The sequence below is a fragment of the Mercenaria mercenaria genome, chromosome 8 (assembly GCF_021730395.1).
Source record: "Mercenaria mercenaria strain notata chromosome 8, MADL_Memer_1, whole genome shotgun sequence".
Taxonomy (NCBI): Eukaryota; Metazoa; Mollusca; class Bivalvia; order Venerida; family Veneridae; genus Mercenaria; species Mercenaria mercenaria.
The window spans coordinates 73,930,954-73,953,476 of NC_069368.1; the positions used below are offsets into that span (position 1 = coordinate 73,930,954).

The window sequence follows — 22,523 nt, forward strand, 5'->3', positions numbered from 1 at the left end:
TTATTGATCATAAATGGTTTTCAATGTTCAGGCCCCTGTGACCTTGACCTTTGACGGAGTGACCCCAAAAACAATAGAGGTCATCTACTTTGCATGTACAGTCATCCTATGGAGTTTCAACATTCTGGGTCAAGTGGTTCTCAAGTTACTGACCGGAAATGGTTTTCAATGTTCATGCCCCAGTGACCTTGACCTTTAATGGAGTGACCCCAAAATCGATAGGGGTCATCTACTTTGCATGTACAAACATCCTATGGAGTTTCAACATTCTGGGTCAAGTGGTTCTCTAGTTATTGATCGGAAATGGTTTTCAATGTTCAGGCCCCTGTGACCTTGACCTTTGACAGAGTGACCCCAAAATCAATAGGGGTCATCTACTCTTCAAGACCAATCATCCTATGAAGTTTCAACATTCTTGGTCAAGTGGTTCTCTAGTTATTGATCGGAAATGGTTTTCAATGTTCAGGCCCCTGTGACCTTGACCTTTGACAGAGTGACCCCAAAATCAATAGGGGTCATCTACTCTTCATGACCAATCATCCTATGAAGTTTCAACATTCTGGGTCAAGTGGTTCTCTAGTTATTGATTGGAAATGGATTTCAATGTTCAGGCCCCTGTGACCTTGACCTTTGACGGAGTGACCCCAAAAACAATAGGGGTCGTCTACTCCAGCAGCCCTACAACCCTATGAAGTTTGAAGGTTCTAGGTCAAATGGTTCTCCAGTTATTGCTCGGAAATGAAGTGTGACATACAGGGCAAAAACAATAGGTCTGCCCCAGGGGGGGGGGGGGGGGGGGGGGGAGACATAATTGCTTATGCTCAACATCAAAGTAAAAATAATTCATCACTTTTAACTCGGTATTTCATCCACATAATACAAGACGGGATTTCAAATCTGTGTACATATATAAGTATCTTGATAAATTCTGTATGGGTAATGTAAGCACATAATAAAAACTCGTGATGAATCAATTACTAGTCAAATAGTTGGCTGCTGTAACATGCTTCTACACAACTTGAAGGACTGTGCATTTAAAATAAATGTAGAAAATCATAGCTACAAAGTACCAATTAAATTACAGTAGCAAAAGTCACCACTAGATTTATCTAGAATATACCAATGAATTAGCAAAGTCACCACTTAAGTATAACTGAACCTAAATAACATGTAGTGTTATAATAGTTTTATGCTGAGCTTTCATAACAAAGTATGAAAAGTAAATTTCCATATCTTATATAAGTGTAATTATTTACACCAGTAAGAGAACTAAGAATACAAGTAGTACTGGTACTGATGATAAATTCGAACAGATGATAAACTTGACCATCCTCTAATTATTCTATTACGATCGATGATTTATAAAATCAAATACACCGTCGCATAGCAGCCGCTTAGAACACCAACAAGTGTCAACAGAAACAATGCAGGTAAATACTTTGGACCAAAAACATGCTTACATTAATCTGTTTACAAAACGTTTTTTCCAAAATGGCGGGGGAGAAGCATGGTTACAGTGCGCATACGCACTGTGACCATCTGGAGGCCCCACATGTGTCACATTCCATACATGTTCCTGATGGACTTGCAGACAAACAATTATAACCTTTACCACATATTTTTGAGTTTTCCCTGTGACATATCAAACAAAAATATTTTAGCATAAATAGCTAATAAACCAATATGTAATAAGGCTGTATGAAAAAGTTGTATGGTATTTTTTCTTCAACCAAGGGAGGTAAATCATTCACAATATGTCACTTTTAATTGATTGTTGTTACCTCCCTCGTTCAATTAAAATTTCAATCCGAAAGTAAATTTAACAAGAGCCATGTTAGACATGGCTAATCCCCCCGCCGGGCATATTATAATTGAAGGCTAAAGTTCCTGGCAAGTTAGTGTCTGAAAGTATTAATTTTGGGGAAAGCTTTGAAGAACCTTTTAGTTGTGGTCCGCATCAGGGGTTTTAAAGATGTGGAAGAAAGAATAAGTCAGTGGTGAGGTGGTTTACTGCTAAATTTTATTAATTTTCATTAACAGTATAGTTATGATGTTTTTCTATATGGCTACTGTAAAAAGAAGGAATGGAAAGCTAACAGGGAACAAGAGTGCCAGAATGTCACAATATACGCCCGTCACAGCAAATTTCTTTACTCTAGCAGCTGTATTTGCAAATGGAATTTTAATTTTGTGGTTGTTTAGTAATCATTGTAAGTCTTTTGTTTTTCTAAGTCCACAAAAAAACTCCTTACCAGGTAGATACTTTAAAATACACCTAAAACTGGAAAGTAACATCTATGTTGTACCACAGAAAAGTGGTCTTGTTTTTTCCCTACGGTCAATTATAAAAATGTTACAATATAAGTTATTTATAGTAACAACTAAGGGAAGTTAATCTTAAAAAAAAAAAAGAAAAAAAAAAAAATTGTAAGTCCACACAAAAACCTTTACCAGGTAGAGATTGGTCAAAATACACCTCAAAATTGGATGTAGCATGCATGTTGTACTATAGAAAAGTGGTCTCGATTTTTCCCTACGACTAGTAATGAAAAAGTTACAATAAAAGCTATTTGAAGTAACAACAAAGGGAAGTAATTCTAAAGAAGGGAACTGCGCATGACACTTCGTCTCATGATGGTGTATAATAGTGCCAAGTTACATCAAAATCCCTCCATGCATGAAGAAGAAATGCTTCGGACAAAGTCATTCTTGTATCTGACCTTTGGCCTCTAAGTGCGACCTTGACCTTAGACCTAGGGACCTGGTTTTTGCGCAAGACACTCTGCCTGGTGTTGGTGGTGAACATTTGTGCCAAGATAATATCAAAATCCCTCCAAGCACGAAGAAGATATGCTCCGGACAAAATTTTTTAAGAAAATATGATAAAGGGGAATAACTCAAAAAATAGGCAAGGTAGAGTTATTGTTCTTGCACACTACACTTCCTCCCAATGTGTTCTATCAGTGTATGAAGTTTGAAGAAAATCCCTCCAGTACTTTTGGAGTTATGCTCCGGACAAATTTTTTTAAGAAAATAAGATAAAGGGGAATAACTCAAAAAATAAGCAAAGTAGAGTTATTGTTCTTGCACACTGTACATCCTCCCAATGTGTTCTATCAGTGTATGAAGTTTGAAGAAAATCCCTCCAGTACTTTTGGAGTTATGTTCCGGACAAAGATTGTTGCGGACGGACGGAGAGCATTTCTAATATCCCCTTCGCCTTTGGCGGGGGGATAATAACAAAGAATAGTGACACATTTTGTACGTTGATTTCTCAGACAACACCATGCATACATGTATACTGTCTACTGACATAACCAATCAAATAAATATCAATATCCATTGCTTTTAATATAAAGTTAAACTGTTCAATATTGTATATGAGAAAGCTTCTATAAACATATATTTTGCAAATAACAAGGTGGTCGAATTTATCATTAGTCAACATGGAAAACTGCCTATTTTGCATACCCCTTTCAGGGCCTCATATCGCATGCACGCCATTGCTAAATTTAGATTTTTAACTAGAAAATGCTTTTGTAAAATAGCGCATGTCTCCCCCAATGCAAAGTCCTATAGGCAAGAAGTCAATAGGGGTCAGGAGCGAAAGTCAAAGAGACACTGATGGTTGGCTGCAATAGGGATCAGGGCTCCGGAAATTTTGAGAACTCAATCGGTCCGAAACGAAAATCATGACGTCGGCGCTACCCCACCCACCGCGTTACCAATATATAACATATTTGTAAAATGTGATAGAGTAAAGAAATAAGCATGTCATGCATTAAAAATGATTTACCGGTCACCGCGAGTTACCATACAATGAAGACAGTTATTCAGTGTTATGTGTGAACGTTACTTTGTTTAAATTTCGATGTTTTTCCGAGAAAATACTTGCAGGATAAAATTGCCGAGGCATTGACACCGTGTACCTAACTAGTCTAAAAGCCAACGCACGTGAGTTCGGTACTGTATACACGGCAGACACTTTATGATGTTTCCTCATTCTTTGGCGGAATTTTATAAAATACAATGCGTCAGAGCGATTTACTCGACACATATTCTCTGCCAAACATACTCAGTATTTTAAGAATACTCTGCCGCGGACCGAATGGGTACGTTATGCGAAGGCTGAGATCGAACTTCCCGCATGTATTCATAATTTTAACATGTCCAAAACATTGTGGAATGATACTTATTTCACTTGGGTATTGATTACATTTTACTCGGACTTTATCATAGACTCCCTGTGTAAAATCTCAAACTTTTAACTAAAATAAAGCTATTAAATCGATATGATATTTCAATGAAACTTCAAAGTTTTGTCGTTTGTAGCATCATCTGGGACATGAGCAGTGAAAAATCTTAATTTGATTTCTAAAATGCTGTGATATTTGTTTCTAAAGTCACTATATGTTCATTGTAAATATACTTTGTTATACCCAAGTGGAAACTGGCAGGTACTTGAAAATGCAGCTCTCTGATTGGTCAGTTAGAACCCCTAATGTACTGTGATGTCATGATAAAGTTATGAATAGTGCCATAAGGTCACGCGCGTTGGCCACAGATATTTCATTACGCTGGCGTTGTACTTCAACAAGCAGCTACATTCTATAAAATTCTCTTCTGATGTAAACAAAATTTCATTTTGAAACATTTTTTAAAAGACCGATTTGATAAACAGCGCCACCCCGTTTTCTTTATCATTCGTGTTTGCCAGTCCATTTTTTTTTTCTTTCTTTTATTAGCTCATCTGATTTTTTGAAAAAAAATGATGAGTTATTGTCATCACTTGAGCGGTTGTCGGCGTCGGCGTCGGCGTCTGCGTCGGCGTCTGCGTCGGCGTTGCCTGGTTAAGTTTTATGTTTAGGTCAGCTTTTCTCCTAAACTGACATAAGCTGACCCTGTATAGCAAGAAACATAACTCCATCTTGATTTTTGCAAGATTTATGGCCCCTTTTGTACTTAGAAAATATCAGATTTCTTGGTTAAGTTTTATGTTTAGGTCAGCTTTTCTCCTAAACTGTCAAAGCTATTGCTTTAAAACTTGCAACACTTGTTCACCATCATAAGTTGACCCTGTACAGCAAGAAACATAACTCCATCCTGCTTTTTGCAAGATTTTTGGCCCCTTTTGGACTTAGAAAATATCAGATTTCTTGGTTAAGTTTTATGTTTAGGTCAACTTTTTGTCTTAAACTATCAAAGCTATTGCTTTGAAACTTGCAACACTTGTTCACCATCATAAGCTGACCCTGTACAGCAAGCAACATAACTCCATCCTGCTTTTTGCAATAATTATTGCCCCTTTTGGACTTAGAAAATCATTTTCTTGCTTGAGTATTATGTTTAAGTCCACTTTTCTCATAAACTATCAAACCTATTGCTTTAAAACTTGCAACAGTTTTTCACCATCATATGTGGACACTGAACATCAAGAAACATAACTCTATCCTGCTTTTTGCAAGAATGATGCCCCTTTTTAGACTTAGAAAATCATGGGTAGGACAATATTTCTATTACACAAAAAAAAATCAGATGAGCGTCAGCACCCGCAAGGCGGTGCTCTTGTTTTTTTATGTACAGTCGGGTTGCAAAGACGATTTTCTGTACTTGTTTCAACTGGAGTCCCAACAAATGAATTATGTAATTTTTAGAAATCAAGTAATTATAAAAATTATTTATATCGGTTTCCCGTGTGATGTCTCATTAAATGCAGTGACCATTTGTTTTTTACCCGTGATCAAACATGTAGCCTTTTGAGAAAAAAGACATCCGTCGGATTCTAAAAAGAAGTGGATCCCAGTCGAAACCATTTGGATCCAGTCAGAAACAATTGGAAACCAGTCAAAAATGTTTAATACATTGCAGTCGGCTGTCTGCAAACATTAAAGGATGTGCCGCGCGAGCACTGATTGCGTCACGCGCTAATTACGGACCGATTATCAAGGTGACAATCAGACCGTTTGACACGTTTATTGATTATCTGAGGGTGCGACCAACAGTTTCCTGCTTGGCCGGTCATCGTGTATTGAGATTTCAGACCGTAATTTATAAAAAAAATTCATTTTTACGGGACCGATTTTTTTGATTTTTTCACTCCAGGAATCGGTCTGAAAAGTCAAAAATCGGTCCAAAACCGACAAACCGGCAAATTTCCGGAGCCCTGATAGGGATCATCTACTTGGCATGTCCAGTCATCCCGCTAAATTTCAACACTCGTGGCCTAGTGGTTCTCAAGTCACTGTTCAGGCTCCTGTGACCTTGACCTTTGATCAAGTGACCTCAAAATAAATAGGGGTCATCTACTCTGCATGTCCAATCATCCTATTACGTTTCAACATTGTAGGTCAAGTGGTTCTCAAGTTATTTCCAAAAAATGATTTTACATGAACAGGCCACTGTGACCTTGACCTTTAATAGACTGACCCCAAAATCAATAGGGGTCATCTACTCTGCATGTTCAATCATCCTATGAAGTTTCAACATTCTGGGTCAAGTGGTTCTCAAGTTATTGATCGGAACTGGTTATCAATGTTCAGGCCCCTGTGACCTTGACCTTTAATGGAGTGACCCCAAAAACAATAAGGGTCATTTACTCTGCATGAACAATCATCCTATGAAGTTTCAACATTCTGGGTCGAGAGGTTCTCAAGTTACTGATTGGAAATGGTTTTCCATGTTCAGGCCCCTGTGGCCTTGACCTTTAACAGAGTGACCCTAAAATTGTTAGGGTTCATCTACTCTGCATGACCAATCATCCTACGAAGTTTCATCATTCTGGGTAAAGTGGTTCTCAAGTTACTGAGCGGAAATGGTTTTCAATGTCCGGGCCCTTGTGACCTTGACCTTTCACAGATTGACCCCAAAATCATTAGGGGTCATCTACTCTTTATGACCAATCATCCTATTAAGTTTCAACATTCTGGGTCAAGTGGTTCTCAAGTTACTGACCGGAAATGGTTTTCAATGTTCAGGCTCCTGTGAGCTTGACCTTTATTGGAGTGATCCCAAAATAGACAGGGGTCATCTACTTTGCATGTACAATCATCCTATGAAGTTTCAACATTCTGGGTCAAGTGGTTCTCTAGTTATTGATCAGAAATGGTTTTCAATGTTCAGGCCCCTGTGACATTGACCTTTGAAGGAGTGACCCCAAAATCAATAAGGGTCATCTACTCTTCATGATCAATCATCCTATGAAGTTTCAACGTTCTGGGTCAAGTGGTTCTCTAGTTATTGATTGGAAATGGTTTTCAATGTTCAGGCCCCTGTGACCTTGACCTTTGACGGAGTGACCCTAAAATCAATAGGGGTCATCTACTCTTCATGACCAATCATCCTATGAAGTTTCAACATTCTGGGTCAAGTGGTTCTCTAGTTATTGATCGGAGTGACCCCAAAAACAATAGGGGTCGTCTACTCCAGCAGCCCTACAACCCTATGAAGTTTGAAGGTTCTAGGTCAAATGGTTCTCCAGTTATTGCTCGGAAATGAAGTGTGACATACGGACGTCCGGACGGACGGACAAGGCAAAAACAATATGTCTCCTGGGGGAGACATAATTAGGTCAATTATTCAGTAAGAGCTAAGCATTATTTTAATAAAAAGTTGCAGAAATAAAAAAAGTTACAGGTAAAAAAAACTCATTTCTGTCCGGGTTTATCATCAGTACCAGTACAGATTTTCCCTTAAATTTACATCTAGTGAAAATAAACTGTCAGGCCATGATGAAAGTCCAATATATAATATATGCAATACTTTCAGGCCCTTCATGCATATTTTGTACTAAGTCAAATAACATATCTCTGGTCTTACTGAGAGAAATCCTAAACAAAACCCCAGGTGTACAACTTGAAATGCTGAATAACAATCCTATCAGGTTTGATGACTTGGGTCAAATTTTTTTAACATGATAAATAACAGCTTACAAGTCAACATGTTATTAAAATATCTCCACAGCCATGTAGGGACACGGCTTTCTTAGCATGTAGGCTGCGGACTGGAATCTCATGTGGTGCTACATTAAGTTTAAACAGCACCACCAGACAATTTAGCAATCTGTCATTACTGGAAGCTTGAAGGTTTAGTTACATGTGTTCTACTATCTATGACTAATCTTTGCTAAGTACAATATCTACAGCTCAGTATTATATCTTTAATATCCATCTTATATTTTCAATAAATGTAAAATAACATGATATAACCATATACATGTAGTCTAACAAACAGTTTCACTATAAATAGATCAGTAGTTTATCTGATAAAAACACATATATCACACAGTGGCTATTGCTGTACAATATCAATTTATATTTGAAAAATTTGAAGCAAAACTACTCTATGTGAACACAAGTACCTAGGTATTACCCAGGTAGAACAGTTTAACATCTGGCCCTCAATTTCCTTTTCTAAGAATTTCTAACTGTTCCAGTATCTAACTATAGTGTCCCTTTCTGGCAGAGCTCGAAATTTCATCGATCCATCAACACCACAGGAAAACAAGTGATGTTTCGGTCCTATAGCTACTTGAGTGACGCCAGTTGCCGATCCCACACTTCTGAAGAACGTATTACTTCTCGTATGTTCACCTTGGAATGCTACAATCAATTGATGAACGTCAAGTCCCCAAACCTGTTAATAGATTGTTCCTTTTAGATAATGAAATAACCTCTAGACTTTACATGCTGACTAAGATCCTGAGTCAAGATTTTTTTTCATACGATTTGCTAAGTACATTTGTGTTTGATGTAAAATGTGTGTAGAAAAGCCAGAAATTTGGAAAAAGGCAAACATTATGGTGAAAAATGGCAATGTATCAACCATACTCTTGACTACCTCATTATCTGCAAGATTTTTCTCATTAAATTTCTGAGAGGCAGACATTTTCAGGCAAGTCAGACTGAGAACAGTATATCACCTCCTGATTCATCTTAAGATGGGAGCAGCTGTGTTGCTGGTAATGTGAATACTCATCCAACAGGCTGATCATTCCACTGCCAAAAGGATCACAAATGATTTTTTTGCCTCATCTGGAGACAACAGGATCCAAGGTTGCAAAATTGAGATTGGAGACCAGTTTCAGAATGCCCATTTACAACTGGTAAATTTGAGAACAGTGCATAGACACTTCCTGATGCTGAAACTTTGAGACTGGTCTTCCGAGACAAGTTTATATTTTGTGTTAGAACATACTTTATCCAGGGAGACAGAAGGCCTTTCAACTTTTGTTTCAATCATGCTGAATTAAAGATATACAGTGCAAATTGTGTACAACATTTGCAAGTTGTTTGTTGAACCGAGATTCTTGCTTTAGAGGCAAGTGATAGAAACTGGTACACTTGGGGAAAAGTATCACCTTTTTGGGGGAAGTAATGGTGAAATCATTAATACTCATGTGGGGTCAATTTCTGTGGATATTACAGCTCAGTCCATCCATATAGTTGAATTGTAACAAACAAGACAGTATAATTTCTATTCATTTCATCAAGAGTTAAAATCCAAGAATTCATATGCTAATGGTATAGCCACTTTAGCAAAAACCTTGAAATTTTTTACCAGGGACATTTAATGATATTACACTATTTGCTCTTTAACATTTACACTGCTAAATTTTTAAAATCGACTGGTCTATCATTCAATTAGGGCAGTACCATTTATTATTCAAAGGGGGTGTTCACTGAAAATTTACTGACTGAATAGTCAACAGTGCAGACCAAGAGGTGCAGGTTGATCTTAATCTGCACTGGTCACAAAGGCAGAATCCCTTCCTGACATCAGGCTAAAGGTTAGAGGTGCCATAAACAGAAGTTTTATTTTATAAGCTAACCTTTACATCTCCATCTGCTGATCCTGTGACAAAGTACTCCTCCTCAGGGTCCATTGCTAGACAACGAATTATTGATTCATGTGCTTGGAATGTATGTCTCATTTGACGTTGACGAATATCAAATATACCTAATCTGTTGTCAAGGAAACAAGGTAGGGAAATTGCAAACTGTTTAATTTTTATAAAAACTTCAAACTTGTTTTCCACAGTTGATGATATTGACAAATCTTTTAGTCTCCTCTTACAAGGCAATTACTCACAGTTAGAATTTCTAAGGCTAAAATCTTTTGTCTCAGTCCTTTATGTATTTTCTGAATATAAACTATTTAACATTCAATCATATGTATAAAAATAACTTGGAAGTTACCGGTAAGTTCTCAAAATCCATCATTTTACAGGTGTAAAGTTCTATCCATGTTTTGATAAGGAAAGATCACTTTAAACTCCTAAATACCAAAGCACAAAAGGTATAATTTTACTTACCATCTTCCATACATTTATATTATAAGACATTCACAAATGTACTGGAATTAAGTCCATTAACATAGTTACAAGGATACAGATTTCACCTTTTCTACCTCCACTAATCAACAACTGATGATGTGGTGCATATACCAAGGCTGGGCTTCCATGTTCATGACACATAAATGCTAAAATATACAGAAAATCTGTTAGGATGATTTCTTTTCTCAAACAAGAAGTACAAAGTAGGTTCCTCCTTTCTAGCCGAGTACTGTGAGTAGAATGGAAAACTGTTGTAACCTGCTCTTGAAAAAGGATAGTCTTTTGTGACTATAAAATCAAATTTTTTTTGAGTGATTTCTTTTTCACAATACAGTTGAACTTCATTCTACTGAAATCAACAGGACCGACAAAATTTGTTCGAGTCATTGGTAGGTCAAGCAAATGAAAATAATACATTATACTTGGGTTTTGCCTGGACATGACAATGAGTTCATGCAAAGGGTAGCGTCTGAATTATCTGAGTTCAAGTGAACTGAGTTCCACTGTATTCACCGACTGTCCATCTTCTAAAGATAGATACACATGACAGAGTTATTATTGTTATAAATTTTTGCTACATGACTCACAAGTTAGCCATTCCATCACTCAACCATTCCAATCTATAGATAGTAAACTCTAGCCTCACAAACATATCTGATTTCTGATATAATAAAAAAAAATTGACAGTCATATCCAATAAATATTGGCATAATCCCTACTGTTATGAATTTAAGGAGGAATATGCAACAACTAACAATATTTTATTTAAAGAAAGAAGTTGGTGATACATTAAAACTGCCAAAAAAAAGGGGGGGGGGGGGAATCAGCTCATATTTCAATATTTGTTATACAAGTTCTTGCACTGATGTAACTGCCAAAGTGATACTGCTTGAATGTCTGTTAGCATTTCAATATCTGTTCCTTATTTACTGGTATTTCCATATTTCTGTCATTTGAATATTTTTGATTTATAAATGCATATTAAATCTATGAAACAGGAGTAAGTTACCAGTTCAGAAATGTCTTTCACTACAAATTATTGAAGAAAAAGAGATTTAGAAGGGTCCAAGTTTGGTCCCTTCACAGGTTGTGAGTTTGGATGTAGTAGGTAAATTGCCTCTAAGAACCAAATGAAATAATATTTTCAACATACCCTCTACATACATAGCCCGCCTTTCTCTTGTTCGGATAATTTATACAAATACACGACAAGTCTAAGAGTAAATTATTGGAAAATTAACATTTATCATTTGACAGTTATGTCTGAAAGTCAATCTTTAACATTAAGCATTTGGCAAATAGCACTTTGCATTATTTGTCATTTAGCAAGCAGCAAAATGTATGGCACACCAGCCTTCCATACAATTTTTAGAAGAAACATATTACTATGCGTTGACAATTTCTACATGCACCTTCCCACATACTGAAATCTCAACCTTCTACATTCTAACTAAGTGAACATCTTGTAACAAAAGTTAAACAAGAACAAAAATAGATTTCCAGCATTCTAGTTACCATGGACACATGCACTCCTTGGAGGTAGAAGAGTATCCCAGAGACAAACATTCCTACTTTCTGACGAGTTTCCCGCTGTTGCAATTAAACTTGATGAACCAACGAACACAAAGTCGCTAGTTGTCTTATTGTGACACTGTACACTCTGAAAGTCAAAATTAATATGTACATTAAACTTTTGCTTTATTGCGTTTAAATGGCACATTTATAAATTAATATAATTTTTTTACAAAATCTAGAAGTACTTTCATTAGTTACTGTAAACCAGTGAAAAATGAGTTGCAGTGGAGAGTTCTAGTATATAATTTCACAAGAACTTACATAGTCCATAAAACATGTTATTACATATCTTACTATATATAGTAACACAACTGCATAATACAAAATCCTGTAACCCAAGACAAATATTCGGAAACTGACATTATAACTGGAAATGGGCACAATAACCATTTATTGACTGGCCATGGATGAGTGACATCAGTTTTTATGTCATTTTACCCTGTGTTGCCTCAATGAAAAATACGCTAACAACGATATTTTATATGATAAACTGTTTTGAGCAACAGAGTAACCTTCATTGTGTTAAGGTATATTATAATTTCTCATTAAACAACAGTGATGTTTCTCACGTGGTCATTTGCACTCCAAAGTCTATATCGGCTGTCGGGGCCACATGTAATATAGGTTTAGTCATGCTAATAACAACTTCAACCCGCTAATGCTGTTGAGTATTTATAGAAATAGTCTCTAAAGCATTATACTTGCAGTGAGAAGTAGGATGTAAAGAACGGAGAATTTGGGTGTAGATCATATCAATCTTATAAAATATCATCTTAGATAGCACAGTCCAACTTCTTTCAATGGAACTTGTAGGACAAGAGGTAATTTGTTTGAGTCATAAGTAGTTTGGGTTTGAGCCAACCAAGTGTTTATACTAAGGTTGAACTTACCAGAGAAACAGATATAACACTGAAGATATACTGTATCATATTAGGTATATAAATTAAAGAAATGAAAACTGCAATAACAATTTCCATTTTATATTACACAAACCTGCTTATCTAAAAATCATAAACACACAATTAATGTAAGATCTGTACTTTCATAAAATATGTTAAAGAACCAAAACCAGCTTAAAACCATGTCAGGCATTGTGCATATATCTGAATAACATAATCCAGAGCAAAACATGTTATAAATATCTAAAGAAGTCAATCTTAATGTTATTAATTAGTGCATACAATTCAAAATTTAGTTTTCACATCAAATAAATATAACCATGAAAATTGTATCCAAATTCAAGCTGATTAAGTTGGACTGTATTAATGTCAAGTTCACTTACCATGATAGGTTTGTTGAAGTTGATACCAGGACCTACTTGCCAAAGACACAAGTTACCTTCACTGTCACTCACACTACACTGTAAAAATTAACATTTGATTTTGTGAATTTATGAAATCATGAAATCCAAAAAATTGGTTTCTCATGAATATTAACAATTCAACAGTAATGGAATGGGTAACACTTATTTCACATTGAAAATATGGCTAAGGGTCAAGAATGACCAGATTTCCATAGAATAACAATGTTACACTCACCTTATTTCCATGAGAGTTGAAGAGAACTTTGGTGACTTTTGGAAATGTCCCAGGTGCTCTTAACATAGCCAGGGGCTGGGAATGACCCCATTCCCATAACCTCACAGAGCCATCTGAGTTGCCTGTCAAATCTGTAAAGATTTAAAAATTACACAATTAAGACAGAATATTGCATTAAATTGGATTGCCTGCATGTAAGCAGATAGAGAATACTGAAAAAATTATGACAATCTGAAATTTTATTTTGACAATATACTTACTTTTAGATTTTTTTCTTAATAAGCTTTCGTTGTCTGTTTGGCATTATTGTTCACACTTTTATAATCATTACATTCTTGAAAGGTACAAAATATAGAGTACTGATAAATGAGTCATAAACTCTACTATATAAGCAAATTTCATTTCTTTTCTGTTCTCCTTTATTTAGTAAGACAAGATCATGCTGATAGAAATCAATAACCTTTAATTCCCTTCGAAGCCAAATGTTATCATTCCAGTTAGTGAAAGCATTATTTCTAAGAGAGCCTCTATCCAAACAACATAGACTTCTGGGATAATCTAAGGTTTGAAGACCAATCTCAAGGATCTAAGTGGCTGCTATTGACCTCTGTCTTAAACTGGCTAATAGCAAATTCACATTCTGATACTTGTCTCCAACCTTGCATAGGTAAGAAAAGACTCAATACAAAAACTATTATTTACAATGGGATAAGGCAAGATTCAATATTTGAACAATTACCTGCAATGAGGTAAAGAATGGTTCAGTATAAGAACTATTACTTACAATGGGGCAAGGAGAACTATTTTTACACAAAATTAAGACACCATCAATTAAAAGCACTTAAAAAAACGCCAACAACTGGTATTGCAGATTTAAAGCACCATACAGCACAATGGGGTAAGGAAGGGTTAAATTAAGAAATAATTTATAGCAAACGAGTGCTTTAACACTATTTATGCACAATGGGCGGTAATACATCGGGCGATTATTTGTAAGACATATTACCACCCAAGTGCATAAATAGTGTTAAAACACGGTTTTGCAATAAATTATTTCAATTCTAATATGCCTTTAATTTAAAACAGTAGATAAAGTATAGTAGCGCTCTTGTTTTGGTCGCAAAAAAACTTTGACGTCACCGCGCGTTAACTTGACGTCATTCTAGCGTAAGCGTGTTTTAACAGAGACAAGCATATCAGAATATAAAATCTAATACTTACAATGGGGTAAAGAAGGATGCGAGCTGATTCTGCGTACACCAGATATGGGACGTCTTGAAACCTAAAATACCAATTCATTTATTGTTAAACTTCATACAATAAACTATGATCAGGTCATTGTAGCTGTAGTCAAAAATCATCATTCCAGAGTTCATATATAATTGTTTGTAATGTATTAATCTAAAAGTCAACGTTTTAAATTCAACATACTGCTTAAGGCTTAACATCATGATTAAATTAATATTGCGTAATGTTCATAACATTGTTTTCCTATTTCATTTTGTGCAGCATTTGTTCAACAAAAATATTGTGAGCCTTGAATTTGCGGAAAAAATATTGGCACATAACCAAATCACTTCTATCTTTTTGTTCAAAGCATTAACGTAACTTGTTCACAACCTGTTAGGAAGTCCTAAATGATCTACTCATCATCATGTAACTTTTTAGGAATTTTGATAAAATGAATATAAATTGATCTCTGGATACAGATTCTCAAGTTATCTATTCAGCTTAAATTCAGAGTAAAAAAAACAGGCCATAAATGCCCTGTATTGCTCACTTGACCCAGATATGACATAAACTTACCCAGAATCCAACTTGACTTAGATTTCAGTAAGATCTTTGTTTCATCATGTTTCATGTGAATCATGTGGAGAATTTGCCTTCTGCAGTGTTAGCAAGGACTTTATATGACAACCTAGTGACCTTTTTTTTCACACATGACCCAGTTTCTTAATTAACACAGATTCTATAAAGACAAATATTTTGACCATGTCAATGTAAGCTGGCCAGAAAAATGGCCTCAACAGTGTTAACAAAGTATTTGACAGAGTGACCTAGTCCATAACCTCAGATAACCCAGTTTCCAACTTGACCTAGACTGCTTAAAGAATCACATTCTAATTGAGTTTCATCAAAATCACGTTGAAAGTTTCAACAAGGTTTCCTGATTATTTGACCTAGTGACCTAGTTTTATAACCCAGATGACCCAGTATCAAACTTGTCTGAGATTTTATTGATGACTTATGATATTCTGACCAAGTTTCATTGAAATTTGTCCACAATTGTGACCTCTATATTGTTAAAAGTAAAATTTTTAATGATGGATGACCAACTATGAACAAAGGGTGATCACAATAGCTCACCTTGAGCACTTTGTATTAAAGTGAGCTAAAACTATGTCTTTTTCATTTGATGTTTCTATTCATCATCTACTATCCAAAATCATTTACCAACAGTACTGTTTGAACAGGATGTGTTAATCAAAGAACATTTAAAACTGCAAGCAACATCTTATAATAATGATGTCAATAACATTCACAAGTCAAAACACTAAGCTGGAAAATAGTAGCAGAGGGTAACCTTTCTGGAGCAAACACCTACGGGAACTTTAGAATATGCTTGTCGTACAGAGACTGTTGCTCTGGAGATGCTAATTTACTAAACAATTTTCTGTAAATGAAGAAACTAACTATGAATTGTTGTGGAGATGTTATTTACAAAAGTCATGCTGTACAAATATTTATTACAAGCATCATTCAGAACACAATTCCACTAACACGTACTGAACAATTACTGGTATACATAAAGTAACATTCAATAAACAGTCTAAAGAACTGAACATAATTAGACACTCATATAACAACAACAACAACAACAATAACAACAACACTCCCTCCAGACAATATTAATTTTACTAAAACTAAATACAGCTGATAGAACACCCTCCATCTAGTTGGTGTTCATGTATATTAATAACTCAGCTTACAATTTTTAGTCATTCTGATTCAATTAACGTCATACAAGTGCATTACCGGCTTTAATTTTGCTGGAAGATACCTGGGTCTACATCTGACATTATTTCGTGTATTAGCAAACATGGTGGTAGAACTACTGACCTTCTACAAGCAAGCTGGATAGCTTACCCACAAAAAATACATCCCAGGCTGACAAGTTTCAAACCTTACAGTAGTGACAGGCAAGCAAATCAAAGTCGGCAACACTAACCACATAATCACATGAATCCAACAATATCAAACTTGAAGACTCTAATCATTATCCACTTAACTAAAGACAAACGACAAACATCTTTATATATTTAAAAAAAAAATAAATAAATAAACTCCGTGCAAATAATTGGGTTTAAAAGTAACTAAGCATGTGTGACAAATTAAAAGTCTTATAATGTAATGCATTCACAGTTATGAAACCAGAGTGCCACTGTCACAAAATAAGCCCTTTGCAACAAATTACTTTTGACTTTTAAAATATTTTTCTTCTTCTGAATTTAAACTAATTCAAGGGCAATAACTCCAAAGCAGCTGGTTATCGAACTTGGCCAAGATAATTACCATAAACATTCTGTCTAAGTTTGAGGACCACTGGATAATAAGTGCTTAAGTTATTAATTGGACATGTCAATTTTTGCAATTTTTAGTAATCTAGGGACTAATCCCAACTGGCTGGTTATCGAACTTGACCTAAATTTAATAGAGATTCACACTCTGTATAAGTAATGTGTAATTCTGAGAAAATAGCTCTAATTATCAAGCGAACACGGTCAATTTTGGCAATTTTGACCAATGCAAGGGCTGTAACTCTGGAGATACTGCTCTGAACTGGCTGGTTATCAACCTGGACTAGACTTTATAGTAATACATCTTCTATATAAGTATGGTTAACATCTAAGAAACACTATTTTAGTTCTTGAGCGAACACTTTCAGTTTCAGCAATTTTGACTGATTCATGGGCCAAAATTCTGGAGATACTGGTCCGAACTGGCTGGTTATCAAACTTGGCCTAGATTTTATAAAGATACACACTTTGTATAAGTTAAGTTTAGTTTTAATACAAAAAACTATTGAATGGACACCATTTTTTTTTACTGCCAATGAGTAATGTTTTAGGGTCATAGGTCAAAGTCTTAGATATTGAACAGTATTTAAATTGATATCCAACACAAAAAAAGATCACCCATTGCCATCACATAATACATACATCCCTCTGGAAGTATGAAAATGGTTCTGAAAATAGTTCCAGAGGTTTAAACAATAGTATTGTAAAAGCCAGTCCTCTAAGGAGATCTACAACAGTAATGCAAAGACTTATGACAGAGACAGACTAGACTTATGGAGGTGCACAATATCTACACATGTGATAGAGATGCAAACAAATGAGAGATCAAGATTTTATAAAACATTTTAATGAGTGACTGAGTTTAAAATTCGGAGGATTGCATTTTCTACAGAAGAAAAAAATATACTAGTAAAATCTATTTGAGCAGTTAAGGATTGTGAATATTTACTCCTATTAGTAAATACATACGCCATTTGTTTGTGAACTGATTTTCATACAGACATTTATGATACAGGAGTTCATACAAATGTATGAATATTAAAATCTCAATCTCTCGATCAGGTTACCGTTTTCACGAGGCGTCGGCTCCTATCCACTATCAGATAGGAGTGTAACGGATTTGAAACTCCATGAATATGAAAACCTTTTCCCTATTTACAAGCAATTCCAAGCAGCAGAAAAAGTGACAAGAAGCAGTGCATTAATTTAGCATTTAAAAGAGAAAATTACACACACAGTTCTCTTTTTTTTTTTATTTTCAACAGTAGAACAAGACGATTGCACATTGCCACAAGTATGACAAACCAGCACACTTTCCCAAATTAACCATCACATGCTCTGGTTAGGAATTAAGACAAGCATTATGACTGCATTTTATTTGCAGAGAAAATGCTTCATTTTGTCATGCTTGTTGAGAACAAGTACATGTAGAAATTCAGTTAACAATGTTAGGTTAATTGACAACTGTAATACAAACAGGAACGCCACGATTGCCCTAGATTGCTCACCCGAGATTCACAACTATACTGAACAAATTTGGTAGAGGGTCACCGAAGGAACATTGCTATGAAATTATTTTGAAACTGAACTAGCCGTTTCTAAGAAGAGTTTTGAAGTTTTCCATACAGCCGTACACTGAAAACTAGCCCGCCCCCTGGAAGCAATGTTTTAAGACAAATCTCAATAACTTGACAGAATTTAATAGTGTGTTTTCTTAAGAGATGACAAGGTATTCTAAAATCTGACACGTGACCAATTTTTTGACTTCATAACCTAATTCCAAACTTAACCTAGACTTCACATAGACAATATTCTGACAGTTTTATGCAGATTCAGTACAAGACGTGGCCTCTAGATTATTAACGACGTTTTCTTTATTTGACCTAGTGACCTAGTTTAAGACCACAGGTAACCCAGTCTTAAATTTAACCTAGATTTCATAGAGACAAAAATTCTGACAAGGTTTAATGAAGGTCAAGCAGAAAATGTGGCCTCTAGAGTGTAAACAAGGTTTTTCTATGATTTGACCTAGCTGACTTGTGTAAACCAGTTTTGAACTTGACCTAGATTTCACAGACACAAACATTCGGACAAAGTTTAATGAATATCAATAAGAAAATGTGGCCTCTACATTGTTAACAAAGTTTTAACCTAGTGAACTAATTTTTGACATCCAGTTACCCAATTTTGAAAATGACCTAGACTTCGGAGAAACATACATTGTGATAAAGATTTATGTATCTAAAGATTTAAGTAGAAAATATGGCCTCTAATGTAAACAAGGTTTTTCTATGATTTGACAAAGTAACCTATCAGTTTCAAATTTGACCTATATTTTACAGAGACAAACAATTTGACCATGTTTTACGAAGACGCGGTGTTAACAAGCTATTCTAGTGACCTTGCTTTGGATCTCAGATAAACCAGTAATGATTTCATATAAGACTTTATTAAGGGCAATATTCTGACCAAGTTTCATAAGGACTGGGCCAGACGTGTGACCTTTGGAGTGTTAACAGTCAAATTATTGATGACATCAGACACATAGCGATCACATTAGCTCACATTGAGCACTTGGGGCTAAGTTGAGTTAAAAACGAATATATCAGATACTTTATCACAAAAAAGCTTCAAAATTCAATATTTTATCATTTCCACAAATACCTAAAAGACTTACCACAGTGGTTCCTCTGCCAGTCTGTGCTAGAGCTATCTGGCCGGGAGCCAGGTGTACACTTGGAGTTGAAGCTGCTGATGAATGGTTGGTCAGCGGGGTGTTTGAACCACTACCAGCGTGTAAAGTTGTATCTGCTGGGGTCTGTACCACAAGGAAGTCCACATTTTCTGTTGGGTTAACCGGGGATGGACTGAAATATTACATTTTAGTGACAGATGTCTATAGGTGAAACAGAAAAGGATATTTATCTATATAAGAATAGTGGAATATTTAAGGTCAGTTTTTAATTCAATTATTTTCTAACTAACTGTTTCTATTGCACATTGATAGTTACAACTGCCATATTTAAGTGTCAGTATTTTTTTCAACTGAATAACATTTATTGGAAAGCAGCCTGCAGGTCTAACACTTTCCTTGATTTCCTGCCAGTACAAACTGTTTCCTCAACAAGTCACTGCCAACTGACCATATAAATCAGATGTTAAGGATGAATAATGGTCAACAGTCCATATAATTATGCCTATCTCTGAAGCATACCTCATGACATCTGGTTTATATATCTATTACTCTCCCACTACAATGAAAAATCAAGTTGCAATTAAGTCACTGTTGAAACTGGTCTTGATTAAAAGATGAAAGAATAAATTTTAACAGATGGACAGACAGACAATAACAAGAGCTGTCTGTAAGACAGCACACTTGACTTTTCTCAGTGCTTGAGTCTAAATTAGAGTTTTGCCAGTAAAAACTTTATAAAACTTTAACCAAAAAATTCTAAGTTAAAAAGGGGCATAACTCTGTCAAAATTCAAATCAGAGTTATGGGGATTGTTTCTCCTGGTGAAGACTTTGATAGTTAATAATTATTTTAAGTTTCAAGTCAAAAGTATTGATAGTAACAGAGATATTTGACTTTATCAAAAACTTTAACCAATGGCAACGGTGACGCCGGGGCAAGTGCAATAGCTCTACTTTTTCTTCGGAAAGTCGAGCTAAAAACCATACAGTCAAAGCTGCAATTGACTGAAAGTCAAGCAAAGAATAGTGAAATATTTTACTTGTTAAATGACTCTATGTCCATCTCATTTTCATCATCGAGCCATGACGGTGGATTCAACAGGTTATGTATGTCAAGCTCTATCAACTCCTTCTGTGTGGATAACGTTAAACAACTTGCATTGGCCTGTAATAAATGCAAAAATGGTTTTCCCTTTCCATCATTGAATCTTTAAACAAAATAACAAGCAAAGTAAATGAAATAATGGTTTGAAGTGTAGAAGTATGTTTCCTTTTTGCAGGCTTATATACAAGCAAGTCACATTTTGCCCTGAAACTAGGACATTTCTCATAGTAATAAAGTATTTAGTGAACAAAATGTTACATGTAATCATGGCAACAGTTTATGAGTTTAATGCAATATCTCAAACAACACAACAACATTCCCTTACTTTGAAAAAACAACAACAACAACATTAATATCTTGTATGTCTGACAATTATATCATATTAACAATTTTCTCATATCTTTGTATTAAAAAAACACAGAAACAACAGAAAGAAACTAAAACCACCAAATATTTATGCCTGACTATAAGCAAAAAATAATACAATGTCGATTACTGTCCATCATGCAAATACTTGCAATAGAAATTAAGCTCTAGATCATCCAAAATATTTACAACTGAACATAACTGCCAATCTTTTTAATTTTCTACTAGCTGTAGGCCCAAATGTTCTCCAGTTATTGACCTAAATCCTTTTCAGTCATTAACTGTCATTCTATTTTCAGTTTCATTACAGTAAGTCATTAACCTTTGAAAAGAATCTAATTTCAGTCCCATTACCATCATGACTTCAAACTCTGATCTACTGAAAAGAACAGATATTCTGTTTTCAGCCTCATAACCATCATGTAAATAGACTTGACCTACTGACAAGAATCTGTTTGTTGCTTTCATGTCACTGACCCAAGACCTGTCAACAAGAATCAACTTTCAGTCTCTTAATTATCATGTAACCTTTCTTTGACCTACTGACACAAATTCTGTTTTCAGTTTCACATCCATCATATCTTTCAACTTTGAGCTACTGACAAGAATCAGTTTTCAGTCTCACAATTATCATGTGGTTGACCTTTGAACTTGTTACAAGAATCTGTTTTATATCCAACAACCATCATATCATTGACCTTTGACCCTATGACATGAATCTGTTATCAATCCCACAGCCATTATATCCTTGACCTTTGAACTTAGGACAAGAATCTGTTTGCAATCCCACAGTCACCATAGCCTTGACCTTTGACCTTATAACAAGAATATGTTTTCAATCCCACAGCCATCATATCCTTGACCTTTGGCCTTATGAAAAGAACACAGCCATCATATCCTTGACCTTTAACCTTATGACAAGAATCTGTTTTCAATCCCACAGCCATCATATCCTTGACCTTTGACCTTATGACAAGAATCTGTTTTCAATCCCACAGCCATCATATCCTTGACCTACAGACAAGAATCTGTTCTCAGTTTTATAACCATAACTTTCAACTTTGACTGACGTAACTCCCATTTCAACACCCTTTGACCTACTGACAACAATCTGGTTTCTGTCTCATATCAAATTTTACTGTTACAGTAACAAAACAAACACAAGATATTTTCTTGAGAATGTCACTGTGTAAACCATTCTTATAAAGTGTGTATTTGTTCAGGTGTAACAAGTTTTTCAACAACATTTTAGCCATTTTAAAAAGACTGTGTGCTTTTAGAAGCGGGCACAATGCCTACCTTTATAGTACTACCTCCCAGGAATATCACAATGTAGA

General features: G+C 35.3%; 1 protein-coding gene across 7 annotated transcripts in view; it reads right to left on the bottom strand.

Moving 5' to 3' along the window:
• Positions 1 to 5,409: 5,409 nt before the first annotated feature.
• Positions 5,410 to 22,523, bottom strand: part of LOC123566068 (dmX-like protein 2) — a 136,915-nt gene continuing 119,801 nt past the window's right edge. For 6 of the 7 annotated variants that reach the window (XM_053550199.1, XM_053550198.1, XM_053550196.1 and 3 more), the window contains 9 exons: positions 20,756 to 20,880; positions 19,699 to 19,888; positions 14,665 to 14,725; positions 13,444 to 13,574; positions 13,188 to 13,265; positions 11,846 to 11,990; positions 10,387 to 10,476; positions 9,827 to 9,954; positions 5,410 to 8,631 (listed from right to left, as the gene is read on the bottom strand). In XM_053550199.1, the coding sequence (XP_053406174.1) occupies positions 8,419 to 8,631; positions 9,827 to 9,954; positions 10,387 to 10,476; positions 11,846 to 11,990; positions 13,188 to 13,265; positions 13,444 to 13,574; positions 14,665 to 14,725; positions 19,699 to 19,888; positions 20,756 to 20,880 (1,161 nt within the window). In that variant the 3' untranslated portion in view covers positions 5,410 to 8,418. Of the gene's footprint in view, positions 8,632 to 9,826; positions 9,955 to 10,386; positions 10,477 to 11,845; positions 11,991 to 13,187; positions 13,266 to 13,443; positions 13,575 to 14,664; positions 14,726 to 19,698; positions 19,889 to 20,755; positions 20,881 to 22,523 lie in introns of those variants that run through there. The other variant, XR_008372170.1, reaches the window with a different exon arrangement.